Raw genomic sequence first — 16,714 nt, forward strand, 5'->3', positions numbered from 1 at the left:
CCTCTTATGAGACCCTCAGCCTGCAGGCGGCCACCCAACTACGGACCACGTCTGCTGGCCTCTGCGGCCGCCAAGTCTGGCCATATGGCCAAGCTCTCACCAAAGGAATATGAGCAGAAGAGCCCCTTCCTAGTCCTAGTCTTGGCTTCGAAACACTGGCTGCCAGAGAGGACAAGGACTTAACGCCACAGGAGGTCACCCACCGCAGCAGGGCCCTGATGACCACGTGGCCTGAAGGCCAGTGAGCCCACGTGCGGGAGAGAACTGAATTTCCCATCTGCTGTGAGTCACTGTTTGGGGCGGCCACCACAGCAGCTTGCCCTAAACAGTAATGAATATGTCAATCATGTCTCTGCCTGCTTAAGTGACGGTTTATGCAGCCTTGCTCTTGTGTGTGCACTTAGTCATATCTGATTCTTTGTGACCCCATGGACTGTAGGCCCTCCAGGCTCCTCTGTCCGTGGGGTTTTTCCCTGCAAGAATACCGGAGTGGGTTGCCATTTCCTTCTCCAGGGGATCTTCCCGAACCATGAATCGAATCGCGTCTCCTGCACCGGCACTTCTTGGCCACTGCGCAACCTGGGAAGCCCCCGTACCTAGTCCAGTTGCTTCGTGTAGCCCAGTTCCTTCTTAATTAGATTCCTCAGATTCTGCTGTAACGCTGACATCTTGTGATCACTGAAAAATCTCTCCGTGTCAGACCCTCTGTTGCTAATCCTCATTCCCCTTCTCCCAACTGACCTCACACTACTTTCCTTTCCTTCTAACACTTCCCCACATGCAGTATAATCCACTGTCTGCCTCCACTCGGAACCTCAACTCCAGATAAAAAGAAAGGAAAAGGAAGTGTTAGCTATGTAACACACTCAAAGGTAATCCTGGGTGAAGGAAGGCGCCGTCTTCCTGCCCCAGGCTAAGGTGTCATCGAGACTAATGTCTTACAGCCTCAGTAAAAAGGCATGATGTCTAAAATGCAGAGTGAGAAAGGCCACTGGGCCTGTGGCGTTAGGTTAGAGCAGCTCCGATGCGTGAAGACGAAGTCATGTCTCTAAAGTGAGGAGAGCGCCAGTGAGACCGTTCTGTTCCAGGAAACAGCAGAGAGCTGCCCTAACAAGACACGGTCATCTCCCCCCGATGGGCCTCATGTACAGGGGCCACTCCAAAGACACACACACACGTGTCAGCACCATATCCCTTAACACAGATGCTAGATAAAGCAAGGTGGAATTTTTCAAAGAAATGTCCCAAACCCGTTTATTCAACTACCGTCATATGCAGCCATACTCCAGCTTTTTAAATCTTATATAAACACTTAATAGACTCTCAAAATAATCCTAATAGTCTTTAACATTCAAAACATAAATAAATAATTCTTGTATCTCATTATTATTAAAGTGCATCTTCTTTGACGACTGGAGTCAGGACAGCAAAAGGGAAAAAAAAAAGGTAAGAGATTAAGAGAGAAATGACAAAGAGGGCTTTGCAGCTGGTCACAACAATGTGCAAAGCTCAACGACATTTGCTAGCTGGGACACCTAATTTCTGAGTGTTTGTTTCCTCGACTAAAATAAGATGATTTGGGGACATTCAAAAAGGGTGCCTGGAGCCACTGATGTAAGAGGGCGGATGGCTCTTTGCTGGGACTCACACCAGATGGAATTTTATCTAATAAGAGGAGAATTCTATGCTGCCTTGCAAACTGTCGTGTCCATGATTTCAGACTTCAACTCAAAAATCCAAAGAAAGTTACCACTAAATAAATTCAATTATGGTGGCATTTGTAAGTGAAGTTGCTCAGTCGTGTCCGACTCCTTGCGACCCTGTGGACTGTAACCTACCAGGCTCCTCCATCCATGGGATTCTCCAGGCAGGAATGCTGGAGTGGGTTGCCATTTTCTTCTCCAATGGTGGCATTAGGAATGAATAAATAAAGCATCTAGAGACTAGAAATGCTGCTCTGAAGAGCTCAGCGTTGGGAAAGCGTCTCCACAAATAACTTCACACATGCCACAAATGAAATTCACTTAAGATAATAGTAAATCTAATTATACAAAATGAGGCAATTTTCTACATTTCTGTAGTAGTTCTCAAGAGTAAAAAAGCAAGCTCTTTGTGTGATACATATATTTATGGAAAAGCAAAGCGAGTCGAAAAGTGTATCCAGCTGTTTTGTCACTTTTCCATTTAAATACAATTATTGAGACTGTGTTAAATTTTTTCTTGAAATTTCCTTTCAAACTCTATTTTGACCAATTGCTTTTATGGTTTATAACATTATGTGATTTTTTTTTTTTAACTTCGGTACAGAGCCTTTTATAATACACACAGATTTAGAGGTTTACCTTCCCCCGCGGTCAGGGATAAAAGATTGCTGATTACGCTGATTTCACTTCATGACCACGTGGGGGTGAGATGTCAGGGGCTAAACAGCCATGTGAGATCGTTTAAAAATCTTTGTTTTGCATATACTGTGTTTCAAGGATGACCCAAGTAATGCTTATGATCTGCTGGTGATCTCTGAGCATCTCACCTGAGGCCAACATGTAACCATGTTTTACCATGAGAAATGAATCGCAGACTATGACTCTGAGGTCATCCTACACTGAGCTGCCACTACCATGTACGGGGGCCAGGCAGCTGGGTCCAGGCCAGGTAGGAGACACCGCCACTGGGAGGGGTCGGCTCCCTCAGAAACACACTGTGGGCACAGCAAGGCCCCTCAGCATGTGCACCCAGGAAACATGTGCGTTCACACGTGGCCTGACCACCGCTCCCACATATGACGCTGTGCCTGCCTCTTACCCCTGAAACCAAATTTTAATTTTTTTTCCAAATTTTAATTTTTAAAAATTCTAGTGAATTATAAATGAAAACGCTCCACGCAAGTTTTAGAAGTGAAGTTACCATCTGCAACGGGAAACAATGATGGTGTTTGAATGCCACAAAACTTCAAACCAGTTTTAGAAAATCAGAAACTGTTCTGAGGTCAGACTGAGCAGGCAACATGTTTTGTGGATGCGTGGAATGAATTCACTGGTTTCCCACGATACAGCAAAAACTGGCTTCACAAGGGAACCTCTACTTTTCAGCATCATGTCAGGAGCAGAAATACCTATTATAAGGAGTATTTTGGCCCTTTTTTCATGTAACTGAAGAGGGAGACAGAAATGTAAACAGAACCATCTTTACAACCAAGACCACCGCTGCATGTTCAATATCCAACGCGATACTTACAAGGTCCAGTGCAGAGCCCCCGCCAAGATATTCCATTATTATCCACAATTTAGTGTCCTGCAAAGACAAAAAAAAAAAAAAAAAATGAAAATTACTTACCAAAAAAAAAAAGGCAGAAATACTTTAAATAACCTAAAGGTATTTTCCACTGTGGTTCTGGAACTGGAAAATTTCATAAATACGTAACAGCAAGCAAGGCACGTGCAAGTGAGAGCTGTGTGGGAAAACGTGGAGTGTGTCAGAGGGGCCCTGCACCAGACCCCCTGCACCCAGTTCCACACCTGCCACACCAGGGCCTCAAGGGGGGGCACCCTGTTTTCACACAACGTCAGCTGGTGACCCTCTGGCACAGGAGGGTCGGCAGGAGGGGGGTGGGGGAGGGGGAGGGGGAGGGGGAGGGAATCGGCCCTCAGGGCCAGGCCAGGCCAGGCCAGCAGCAGCCACTCAGGTCCGGCCCTGGGGGTGAGCCAGGAGGCGCCCGGAGCGCAGCACCGGGGACAGGCCACCTCCCTCCGGCCTGCCGCTCTGAGATGCATGGGTGGGGCAGGTGGCTCGGCTGGTGCGGCCCATCACCCAGGAAGGCCGCGTGCCCTCCTTGGAGATCTCCAGGCGGAGGGCAGTGGGTGGCGTGCTCCCCGTCTTCTCCCCAGCCTCTGTGTCTTGTGTCTCTTCCTTCCATCCCTTCTGAAGCCCCATGGCTTCCCAGGTTCTTTTCCAGCGAAAGTCCCAAAGTGCTTCTCCCCTGAAAGCCAACGTGCTTGGCCCTGAGGGCTGCAGGCTCCATCAGGATTTCTCATCCTGGGCAGCACTGACATTTGTGGCGGGATCACATCTGTCCAGGGACCACCCCGTGCCTGAGACGGTGTTGAGGGGCATCCCTGGCCTCCGACCACTAGAGGCCAGCAGTGCACTCCCGGTCCTAAAGCCCAGACCCGGCCAGGGTCTTCTGGGGGCCAAAGTCGCCCCCGATGAACTCCATGAACTACACGATTGATGTCCATCAGCCTCAAGTGTTAACCGCACACCAGTGCTGCCCGACAACTCCCTCTTGCCCTTGGCTAAGCCAGCTTACACCGGGCAGTCTCTGAGCTGGGTGCCAGTCACCAACTCACTGTGAGACAGCCAGGTTGAGTGCGTGGGCCAGAAAAAGATGGCAATAATAAACCTCACGGTTCATCTGATAATAAAATGAGATCATGAATGTGAAAGCGCTTTGCAAAGCTCAGGGAACTAAACAAGCCAAGAGCAATTAGCCTCTGCCACGGCATCACCCTGAAGCGCCTCAGAATAACCTGATAAAACCAAAGCAGTCCAATCACCAAGGCCAAATAGTATTTCCCTGCATGGGGATTTCTGAGCCAAGTAAAATCTGGAACACTGATTCATACACATTCTACGGTAGAATGAAAAAATAATTACTGCCCCACAAGCCTTGAGGCCAGAGTGCTTGAGAAGGAGGTCTGCTCAAGGTACACAGGACCTGTTTTGGGAACCAAACTGGTGACCAGATGACCCAGCACAGTCGCGATCCAGCTACGCAGTCAGTGCCCTCACAGAACCTCCCGCATGAGTGACTTGCGGGAGCACTCCAAGAAAAGTAAGAAAGAGTTCTAAAAATAAGAATGATCTTAATCAGAATATTTCATTTTTTAAAAAATGACCTCAAACCACGTCAATTATGAATGACGTTCTAAGTTCCTCATAAGGGAAAGAAAGTATTTATTTATAAATAACGTCAGGACTGAACATTTTAAAGGTAACCAAGTGTTCCCGGGTGGCGCTAGTGGTAAAGAACCCACCTGCCAGTGCAGGAGATGGAAGGGATGTGGGTTCCATCCCTGGGTCGGGAAGATTCCCCTGGAGTAGAAAACGGCTTACCCACTCCAGTATCCTTGCCTGGAGAGTCCCATAGACAGAGGAGTCTGGAGGGCTACAGTCCTTGGGGCCGCAAGGAGTCGGACACGACTTAAGCGACTTGGCACACGCACACACAGTTTGTGGAGTGGGAAGTTTCCGTCTCACCCCTGGCCGTTGGCTGCATAGCCTCCACATCCAACTTCACATCACGTTTTCTGTAACTTCAGAGACTGTCTTCTGCAGATACCTATGAACCCTTCCTCCACTTCTATCCACACATAACACTCTATGCAATGTTGTGGGCTAAGTCGCTCAGTAGGGTCTTAGTGGCTCTTAGCAACCCATGGACTGTTGCCCCACAGGCTCCTCTGTCCATGGGGATTCTCCAGGCCAGAATACTAGAGGGGGTTGCCATGCCCTCCTCCAGGGGACCTTCCCAACCCAGGGATCAAACCCAGGTCTCCCACATTGCAGGCGGGATTTTTTTTTTTTTACCATCTGAGCCACTGTTCTATACCTTGCTTCTCCTCAGAGCACTCTATACCTGTCCATAAAGGAATCTTTTTTTTTTGGTAGCCATAACCAACCGACACCCTGCTGACAATGTTATTACCATTCTTTTGCTATCATGAGCCAGCTGTCAATTGAAGAACCTCCCATAGGTAACACTTTAGGAGTTCCTGGATGCTGAGTCAAAGGAATTCACTTGAATTTAAACAGATAATCACAGATGATTCTTCAAAGAGGTCAGCTCAGTTTCATCCTGCCTCCAACAATGTATGGGTGCTAATTTTTCCCCTTGCTTCGTCAACACACTCTATCCCTTAACCAGTGTCATGGAACTTAGGAGCTGAATTGTAGTCCCCCTCTGAAAGTCATACGCTGAAGTCCCAACCTTGAGGACCGCAAAATGTGACTGTGTTTGGAGACAAGGTCTTCATGAAGAGGTGAAAGGTAAAGTCAAGTCATAAAGCTGGGCCTTGTCCAAAGTGACTGGTGTCCTCCTAAGGAGATATTAGGACCCAGGCTCACAGAGGGGCAACCACAAGACGGCACAGGGAGAAGGAAGACAGTCCCTCCCAGCCAAGGAGAGAAGCCTCGGAGGACACTGGGGACTTGAGTCTGAGTCACGTGTGTTTTCTTTTTTCTAAGCCCATTATATCCTTTATCTGCTTTTCTGTTGACCTAATATTAGAGAAAGCAGCTAGCTCCCTGTAACATGAGCCACAAACACAGCAATGTCCTCATCTGTCTTGATTTTGCTTTTGGCAATTTTTGCTTGTGGAGATTAATTTACTGTGGACACGATGTCTACGATGATACCACTGACAGGCAAACTTGCCCTGTGCCGTCTGGAGTTGGTGACTGAAAGCTGGCACTCCCCACATTCACAGACATTCAGACAATGGGAAGGTTAAAACACAGTAAATGAGAAAAGGGGCCGATTCGGTGGCGTTAACAAGGATTACATTTTACAGCATGAATTCGGAAATGAAGTAAGTTCTGCTTGTGCATCTGTGCTGCAAGGAAAGGCTGGGCTCAGGAGGTCTCAACAGTGCAGGAGGTCTCAGTAAACCAGCGAATGGTTTATAAGGCAAAGGTGCCTTCTGCAAAGATCCCGGGCATGAATGCAGAGCTCCCAGCCCAGGCTCGGATCTGCCTCTGGCCCTCACCAGCTCCGCGACCCAGAGAGCAAGCTTGCAGCCATGTTCGGCGTCCCGTCTGCTCCGGGGACAGAAGGACGGCCACCTCAGGGGCGAGCCCTGCACGCCACAGTGCCCGTGAACTTGAGCTGTTACAACCACATGGACTTTACAGTGTCCCCTGTTTGAACCCGGGTCCACCGGGAGGTTTGTGAAACTAGGAGGCAAGACACTGGTTTCGAAGCCAAACCCCTACCCTGTTTTACAGTCAAACCAACGCCCTGACGATCACAGCACCTTCCAACTGTACTCCAGGCACAAGAACCCCATCCCTGACCTCGACAAAAGCTGGTTTAACTGTTCCTCTCCTCCACAGACGTCAGCATTCCTCAGTGACTCAGACACCTGCAATACACACAGTGTCGTGGCTCTGACAGGGCCCAGGCTCTTTTCCTAAATGAATCACTTTTCATGACAGAAAAGTCACCAAGTAAGTACCACCAGGCGGCCTGCGGTGGGACAAAATGCCGTGGGCGCTCAGAGGAGGGGCCCGTCTGATCAATGGCAGACACCACGGAAGTAATAGCGAGAGGAGGAAATGAGAAGATCCATCAGAAAACCAACGGCCAACAGGCGCCTGAAGAAGTATTCAACACCACTAACGACTGCTGCTGTTGCTGCTAAGTCGCTTCAGTCGTGCCCAACTCTGTGCGACCCCCTAGACGGCAGCCCCCCAGGCTCCCCCGTCCCTGGGATTCTCCTGGAAAGAACACTGGAGTGGGCTGCCATTTCCTTCTCCAATGCATGAAAGTGAGAAGTGAAAGCGAAGTCGCTCAGTAGTATCCGACTCTTCGCGACCCCATGGACCGCAGCCCACCAGGCTCCCCCGTCCCTGGGATTTTCCAGGCAAGAGTACTGGAGTGGGGTGCCATTGCCTTCTCCCCACTAATGACTAGGGAAAGGCAAATCAAACAACTGCAATGAGGTATCACCTCACGCGGGTCAAAATGGCCATCATTAAAAAGATAGCAAATGCTGGAGGGGATGTACAGAAAGGGGAACCCTCCCAAGCTGCTGGAACCCTCCTGGAAACTGCTGGTGGGAATGTTAAGCTGATGCAGTCACTACAGGGAACAGAATGGCGGTGCCTTAGAAAACTGAAGAGTTTCCATATGACCCAGCAATCCCACTCTTGGCATACATCCAGACAAAACTATCATTCAAAAAGGTAATACACCCCCTGCATTCACAGCGGCGCTACTGACAAAGGCCAAGGCATGGAAGCAACTCAAAGGTCCATCGACAGATGAACGGCTAAAGAAGGCATGGCTCCCACAGATGATGGGATACCACCCAGCCGTGAAAAAGAGTGAAATAATGCCATTTGCAGCCACATGGATGGACCTGGAGATGAGCACACGGAGTAAAGGCAGGCAGGCAGAGAAAGACAAGTATCAAATGATATCACTCACATGTGGAGTCAAGTGAAAAAAAAAAAAATTATATAAAGAAACTTATCTACAGAACCGGAACAGACTCACAGACACAGATAATATGCATCCAGGTCATCAGCCTCTTACATTTGACAGAACTGCATACCTGGCCGAGTGCAGGGCGGGGAGGCAACTGGGACTCAACCCCAGACTTAATGCTGAGTCAGACACCGAAACAGCAAGAACCACAGGAACCAACAGCAGAGACGCTAAGCAACTGCTAAGGGATGCCAGCGAGGGAGACATGTTCTAGCATAACTGCTCTTAACCGCTTTCCTTTCAGAAAGCAACCAACTCTAATCCGACTGCCTGAGAAGGACCTCAATCTATGTAATGTGTGCCTGGGACTTGCGGCATTCCCACGCCCCGCTCCCCTGAGCCAAGAAGAAGAACTTTTGCCCTAATGTCCTGCAGTAAATTGGAAAGGACACGGAGCCGTCCCCCAGATGCTCTTCTCAGGGTTCATATCGGGAGAGTCTCTCTCCTGGAAGAGGCTGCCTTCTAACTGCGTGCCATGTGTGTGCGTGAGTCTCAGTAATTAAGTCTCCCCAGACGGGTACTGAGATATTCTGCACTTTGGCATCAACACAAATCTGGCACAGCGCAGTAAAAGATGTGTTAAAGCGACGTTTCTGTGCTGAATGCTGGTAGAAACTAAGATGGATAAAAGCACTCTGCCTAAAGATCCTTACAGGGTCTCAAGGAAATAAAACTCACAACCTAAATCTGACAAACAAAATAACAGGGAGCGTGGAAGGAGTGCCCGGGGAGGTGGGAGGTGAAAGAGGAGGACTCTCCCTCCCCTGTCCCCCTCCTCCTCATCCAAGAGCAAACATAACAGTCAGTGGGCATAAACTGCCAAGTCAAACAAGTCTGCCATAATCATGATAAGCTAAAAATGGACTCTTCCCAAAAGTGAAGTGTTTCTAATAATTACAAGAGTATCCTTCTGCCAGGCAAAGATTTTCGTATCATTGCACATCATATCCAAAATCACTGCAGATGGTGACTCTGACCATGAAATTAAAAGACGCCTGCTCCTTGGAAGAAAAGCTATGACAAACCTAGACAGTGTATTAAAAAGTAGAGACATTACTTTGCAGAGAAAGGTCCATACAGTCTAAGCTATGGTTTTTCCAGTAGTCATGCATGGATGTGAGAGTTGGACCGCAAAGAAGGCTGAGTGCCAAAGAATTGATGCTCTCCAACTGTGGTGTTGGAGAAGACTCTTGAGAGTCCCTTGGACTGCAAGGAGATCCAACCAGTCCATCCTAAAGGAAATCAGTCCTGAGTATTCACTGGAAGGACTGATGCTACAGCTGAAGCTCCAACACTTTGGCCACATGACGTGAAAAGCCGATTCAATGGAAGAAACCCTGATGCTGGGAAAGACTGAGGGCAGGAGGAGAAGGGGGCAACAGAGGATTGAATGGCATCACCAACTCAATGGACATAAGTGTGAGCAATGGTGAAGGACAGGGAAGCCTGGCGTGCTGCAGTCCATGTTGTCACAAAGAGTTGGACACGACTGAACGGCTGCATGATGACAACACAGCAAACATCAGAAATATCTGCGAGAAAACCATAAAACCCAAAGAAGTGATTGCTAGGGTGCAGAATTAATTCTCTGATAAAGGTCCAGCCCAAAGATGGGACAAGACCGAGCCTGAGGGTGAACACAGCAGAGAAAGAAGACTTTTCTGTGGTTTGCAAATTGAAGAGGAGCCGAAAGTGTTAAGACAATTTATGGAATTAGGATATTCATGAATAACAGATGCTATTATTTGAAATGCACAGGTGGCGAATTCTCTTATGTATTTATACTTCTATTTCCATCCTGCAGGGTAATCACCACACCCCAACAGTAAACCGCTTCCGAAGGAAGGGACTTCTCAGTGTGCTATCTGTTCAGAGCTGGGTTGTGCTGAGGAGACGTTTCCGCCACCCAAATTCTTGCTCCTCTTCCTCCACACCTCCCGGCCACCTCACGTGCTTTTATCTTCTGCACAGCTCTATTAACAGTCGGACAGACGCAGGTACCCAATTTACAGTCAGTCTGTTCACGATGGGCGGCTGGACCCAGTCAAGCTGTACACGCATCAGACGTGCAACCCCTTCCCGGGGCGCAGACCCAAGGTCACTGACGAGACCGGTGGTTCTGGTCCCCCACACCCGACTGTGACATCAGCTACCACCTCCCCCAGCTCCACTGCTGCCTTGGTCAGAAGACCCCATCCAGGCATTTATACAAATGCCACATAGCTCTGTACACACACTCCGTACAGATGCCCAGAGACGAGCCAGGCTAAGTGCCCTGTCCAGCAATCGGCAAACTGCGGTCAGTCGGCTATGACCGCCACATCACCCGGCTCCCGGACAGGGTTCGATAAGAGGGCCTAGTCCGAGCACTCCATGTCTGCATTCTGATGTCCTTATTCACCCAAACACCTTAAAGTCCCGATTTTGCTGTGTGACAATGGGTGGGGAGGAGTCCATTCCCCTCACCCACAGAAAACTTCTCTGTAGTTACAGGCTAAGCAGCTCCTCATTACATAATCCAAGTAAGGGCTGTCATCTCAGGATACCTTTCTTCTCCCCCCAAGAAATTTACTTAGACAATGTGATGTGATTAGTCACCCAGTCCTGTCTGACTCTTTGCGACCCCATGGACTGTAGCCCACCAGGATCCTCCGTCCATGGGATTTTCCAGGCAAGAATACTGGAGCGGGATGCCATTCCCTTCTCCAACTTGGACAACAGAAGTTTAAAAAAAAAAAAAAGCATATGGCTTAACTGTGAATGCTAAGTCGCTTCAGTTGTTTTAGACTCTTTGCAACCCCAGGGACTGTAGCCTGCCAGGCTCCTCTGTCCACGGGATTCTCCTGGCAAGAATACTGGAGTGGGTTGCCATTCCCTTCACTAGGGGATCTTCCCAACCCAGGGATCAAACCGGCATCTCTTATGTCTCCTGCATTGGCAGGTGGGTTCCTTACCACAAGCACCACCTGGGAAGCCCAATATGGCATAATTAATTATAATTATTGTATCTAAATATATTAGCTGTGTTTAGATACGTCAAAGGTTCGAATGTGCAGAAAAGGTAAGGGTTGGCCAAAAAGTTCACTTGGGTTTTTCCATCGGTTGTCAAACAGAACTAGGAATACAATTAATGCTTATTTTAAATCATAGGTAAGTAACATCAGCCAGAAAACAGACTTGAGTTTCTTTTTGGTGAAGTAAAATATTTCGCCTAATTGGAAATTTAATTCATTCAACTTTCTTGAAAACCATAAAATGGAGCTGCCGAGTGTCTGCAGGGATGTTCTTCCGTTACAGCCGGGCAGTGTGTTCAGGGAGAGAAAGGAATCCACGTCCCTGTCCTTTGAGACATCTCAACGTTTTCTGTTCTCTTTGGTGCTGAGCCGACTGCTCGATCCCCATGACTGATTGTGAGATGAAATATATTCCCCTGTGATTTCACAGCCAGCTTTACTTCGGGATTCATTTAGGCCACCCACCAGTCAGTTGTTCTGCTTCTACCCGCGGTCACCCTGGGGTTTGATAGAGAGGGCTCCCGGGCCATTTCCATTTTTCCCAGAAACGCAAGGACAGATGCTTGCAAACTAAAAATCTCTCTCAGAGAAAACAGATGTTCTTTCCCCTCTCCCAGAAGCAGAGGCTGCAGCTGTTCCAGGACAATGGGGAATGCAGCAGATGACTTCCAAATGGCCACGGAGGCTGGGAGGGTGGCTGTCACCGTGTGGGTGCGGGTGGAGGGGACACGGGGCTCCCCCCATGTGGCTGAATGACCGCGCAGATCAGCACAGTGAAATAAGGGCCCCTCTAGCCCGAGGGTGGCAGGCGGCTCACGAGGGCCAAGGACACCCTGGTCCCCACACACAGGAGTCAACAGCACCATCTCCCAACAAGGCAGCAGACGTGGATGGGGGAGAGCGTGCAGTTCGTGGCCCAGGCTCCCGTTTGGGGGAAAGGCCCTCCTCGCAGAGCTGGGGGACGTGGGACAGGCTGCCACCGCCAGGCCTTCACGCAACCAAAGTCAGTGACTAAACAACCAGCACCAAGGACTCCACAGGCCCGGGACAGGCTCTGCCCTGCGCCGGCATCGGGGGCCCCTCTGGGCGTGGACCCACCATCTGGCCATTCCTGCAGAACACTAGGGCTCCCCCATCCACAAAATTAAAAAAAAAAAAAAATCCAACATCTGGGAAACAGCCGCTCAGAGGAGGTTCGAGAGAGCCGCGCATCTGCTCACATTTATGAAAATGTGCGTGAATTTCCTCCCTTTTCAGAGACTCTACCTTCTCATGGCCACGTTGCTCACGTGGAATCATAAGCCCCAAGCCAGTTTTCTTTACAGAAAATTAACTGGAGCCAACAAATAGTGAACACAGAAGGAAGAAGGACAGGAACGGGGCAGATATTTGGAAGTAACTCTGAAATCAACTGTGTTTAAAAAACAGTTTGAGCCAAAAACCAAGAAAGTGACCCAGAGGATTCGCAAACACATGATAAAATGGACGAATCAGATCATTTCCTGGCAGAGAGTCCACGCTCCCTTCCAAGTTTTAATATACTGAGAGTCTAACGTCAATAGGTCAAGCGCTTCTAGAACCAGCAGGCGTTTTCCAGATTCCTCCTGACCCCACCAGGTTCAGGCACAGGCCGGCCCAAAGGAGGCAGATGGGCAGCGGCCACCCTGCTCAGCCTCTCCTTGTGGGTGGCCCGTTCACCCCAAATTAGGAGTTGAGGTCCCTGAGGACTGCAAAGAGGGGAGGCGGGAGTGTCCATCCACCCACCAGGCTTGCACATGTGCGGCCCCAACACTGGGCAATAGCAGGTGGCCCTGCAGGAGAGGCAGGGGCCCAGGAGAGTCCAGGCTGGGCAGAGAGGCCCATAGAGCAGGCCTGGGATGGCTTCTGCGACGGTACCTTCATCCCTCGGTTACACTGTCTGCTCGGGGACGAAGCAATGAACAAAAGGGGAACTGTACCCCCACTGGGGCTGAGGAACCCTTAGGAACGACTTAGGCAAACTTTTATGAAAAAGTGAGACAAAAAGATTTTAGGGACATGTGGTTATTAATCACCCCACCACCACCACCACCAAGCCCCCAACGTTTCAGTCCGTTATTTTAAATCCACCGTAGATTTCGGCTCTCGTGATCTCTGTGTGTGTGCTAACGTATTACCTTGTGTTTCCTACGAACAAGACATGCACAAATAATTCACAGCTTATTTCCTCTCAAATCCCATGGTCTCACTCACAAAACTACTGGAAAATAAAACTGTTTAAAACATTACCATGCTATTTCATTAACTGCCTTTTATTTCATGCTTCATGGTCCTTTAAACCACCAACACTGAAAGGAATGCTCTTCTAAAGACAGCGAAATAGCAGGAGACCCACAGAAAACTGCTTAGGGCCAGCTTGGCGTCTCCAGGCGTTCTCCACTGCACTTGTCCCCTAAGGCTTATCCCTCCAAGTGCTGACTAGAGAGCTACTTCCAGAGGGAGCTGTCGGGAATTTCACAGAACTGAAATCTACTGAGCGAGAAACACAGAGAGAGAGAAGGGTCCCACAGAGAAATACATTTAGGAATACCACATATTAAACTTCCCCTTCAAGGCGCAAAAGCTCCAAGAACACTGTAACAGAAGCCTGCTAGACACAGCGTGTCCAAACATCTCACCAGGCAGCACCTACCAACATCTTCCAGGACGGGGCGCACCCAGAAATGCTCCCTTGGCTCAAGCCCCGCCTCAGAGCCCTCCAGCAGGTAGCCAGCCTGTGCTCCAACTGATGTGAGACCCTCCCCGTCCACCCCACCCCCAACAATCCGTGGAGCCCAATTATGTTCCAGTTATGTGGTGACAGGGAGATTCGGCCCACAAAGACCCAACAGGCCCTAATACAGTGTGAAAGGGTGGAGGCCAACCTCATTATTCACGAGAACCATGCATGCTCACACCTTCCATGACACCTCTAAACTTCAAGGGCTTCCCTGGCGGCTCAGCTGGTAAAGAATCCACCTGCAACGCGGGAGACTTGGGTTCAATCCCTGGGTTGGGAAGATCCTCTGGAGAAGAGAAAGGCTACCCACTCCAGTATTCTGGCCTGGAGAATATAGTCTATATAGTCCCTGGGGTCGCAAAGAGTCGGGGACGACTGAGCGACTTTCACTCACTAGACTTTCAAGTCACAGCTCAATGCCCTCCGGTGCCCACACCTTTTCTTACTATCCACGATAAGTAGAACTGTATACGCACGTCAGATGAGCCGAGAAACCTGTCTTTCTAGAAAGTCTTGTCATTCAATGTTACTGCTTAAACTCTGAAATGAAAATAGAAGGGGGGGGGGGGGGGGAAACCACAACAGAGGGTTCCAACAATATTTATATCACATTATTCACACCTCTTATGTGTGGTTTGAAACTCTTGAGTCTCTAAATCAACCAAAGTGATGAAACACAGTTTTCAAGGGACTGGGGTGGGGTTCACAGGCACAGCATCAAGGGAGTCCCCAAGGTGGCCGGCTGAGAGCAGGACCCCAGGGGAGAGCCACATGGACCCACACACACTCCTCATACCCCTAGATGCCCCTCCACCTACCTGGCAGCAAGGAGGGGGGCGGGGGGCACCAGAACAGCTGAGAGAGGCATGGAGAGAAGGAGGGCATCAAAGGTCAAGACCCAGCCCTGCCAAATGCTTTAAGTCTGTTTTTTAAAAAAATAATTTAGGAGCAGAAACCACACCACCTTTATAACAAGCTCGGAGAACTCAGGAGTGTGTACAGCTGTCTGACGTGGGCGAGTTCAGTTTACACTAAGTTATCTGACTTCGGACAACACTGCTCTGGGCCCTGTGGTGCGACCCGCACGCGGGAGTCACACGTGTCACCGTCCAAGACAAGTGGCTTTCCCTTCTCCCTCCTTGGGTCGGCGTCTTCATCACCGCAGCCCCCCTGCTATCTCCCCGCTGCATCTCCAGGCCCTCTGGCCCAGGGTGAGTCTCCCAGGCCAGGCGGCCTCTTGCCTTTGAGCTGCTCTCTGGACTCCGCAGTCTGAAGCCAGAGCTGGGGAATCTTGAAGAAACAGGTCCAGGAGGCCAGGCTCCATCTCACCCTGACCTAACATGCCCTCTCCCCTTCCTGGACAGGGGCCCTGACCACGAGAGCACTTGCTCAGGGTGGCAATGGCCAGATCACGCGTCTCCTTCCTTCACCAACCCGAGAAGATCTGGACACGGGGCCCCCACCTGCATCCGTGCCCGACGGAGGCAGGGCAGCCGGGCTCCGAGCGCCCAGAAGCAGCAAGTCATGTGACACGGTGGCAGGAGGGGTGGCTGGACCCGACACGAGGGGGCCCAGGGTCCCAAAACCCAGGCCAGGTGGTACCAATGGTAAAGAATCCACCTGCCAAAGCAGACAAGACGCCATAGACACAGGCTCCATTCATCCCGTCGGGAAGATCCCCTGGAGAAGAAACTGCCAACCCACTCCAGTATTCTTGCCTGGAAAAATCCTATGGACAGGGGAGCCTGGCAGGCTGCAGTCCATGGGGTCGCAAAGAGCTGGACATGACTGAGCTCCTGTCAGCAGCAGCGGCATGAAGGGAGGACAAGCTTCCGACACAAATGACCGGCACAGTCAGAACACATTCCAGGAGGAGAGGCCGGACTCCGAACGCCCCGGGCCCTGAGCGCACACACACAGAACGCCGTTCAAAGTTTTTATAAAGCAAGCACCTGTCAGATTACCTGTGGGGAAAGACACTTCAGACCCCAAAGTCCTTAAAGGCTCATACACCTCACTGAATATGTTGCAAACATTTCTTGCTTCCCCCACCCCAGTACAGCACAAGTGAACACTAGTTAAATATGCTCTAGGGGGGCCAGTCCTTATCTTAACCCAAATGCCCAAGATCCCAGTTTACCCAGAGAGTGCTTTCCTGAAATGAGGTAAAGACAAACACAGCTCTGCACACTGCAACGCATCTGGGGCAGGACCAAGAGCCCCAAACCTCCTTGGATCAAAGAAGACATCAGAGAGCCGGGCTAGGAACTTGCCGCTCCTGTTGACAGCCAACTCCAGGGAACCAGCTCTAATTTTCCGAATGTCAGACGGAGGCAGAAACTTGATTCGAACCGGAAAAGGCAGTATCAAACTCGGTACATTATTCAAGCAAGAAGGGAAGCTAGAATTAAAAATTCTCTGAATAAACCTGAGCTCATAACCTGCTGCTCTCACACGGACGCTGGGCTGGGACGGACTCCCTTTGATTAGAGGTGCAGCCGCCTCGTCAAGACAGTCCATGAAAGAAAGAGCAAGGGGCTGCGGGTGGCTTACCGCGCCTCTTGGTGAGTACACACGATATGGGGACCTGGGAGGTAAAAGAGCACGTGAGAACCAGGAGATGATGTTGCTAATGCTCTCCACACGGGCCCGGGGCCTCGCCAGAGCACAGCGCCC

General features: G+C 50.0%; 1 protein-coding gene across 2 annotated transcripts in view; it reads right to left on the bottom strand.

Moving 5' to 3' along the window:
* STK24 (serine/threonine kinase 24) overlaps positions 1 to 16,714 on the bottom strand; it is a 95,344-nt gene that overhangs the window by 21,987 nt on the left and 56,643 nt on the right. For both annotated transcript variants that reach the window (XM_012184878.4, XM_042255019.2), the window contains exon 3: positions 3,235 to 3,291. In XM_012184878.4, the coding sequence (XP_012040268.2) occupies positions 3,235 to 3,291 (57 nt within the window). The remainder of the gene's footprint in view (positions 1 to 3,234; positions 3,292 to 16,714) is intronic.

This window comes from Ovis aries, chromosome 10, assembly GCF_016772045.2.
Source record: "Ovis aries strain OAR_USU_Benz2616 breed Rambouillet chromosome 10, ARS-UI_Ramb_v3.0, whole genome shotgun sequence".
NCBI classification, from domain to species: domain Eukaryota; kingdom Metazoa; phylum Chordata; class Mammalia; order Artiodactyla; family Bovidae; genus Ovis; species Ovis aries.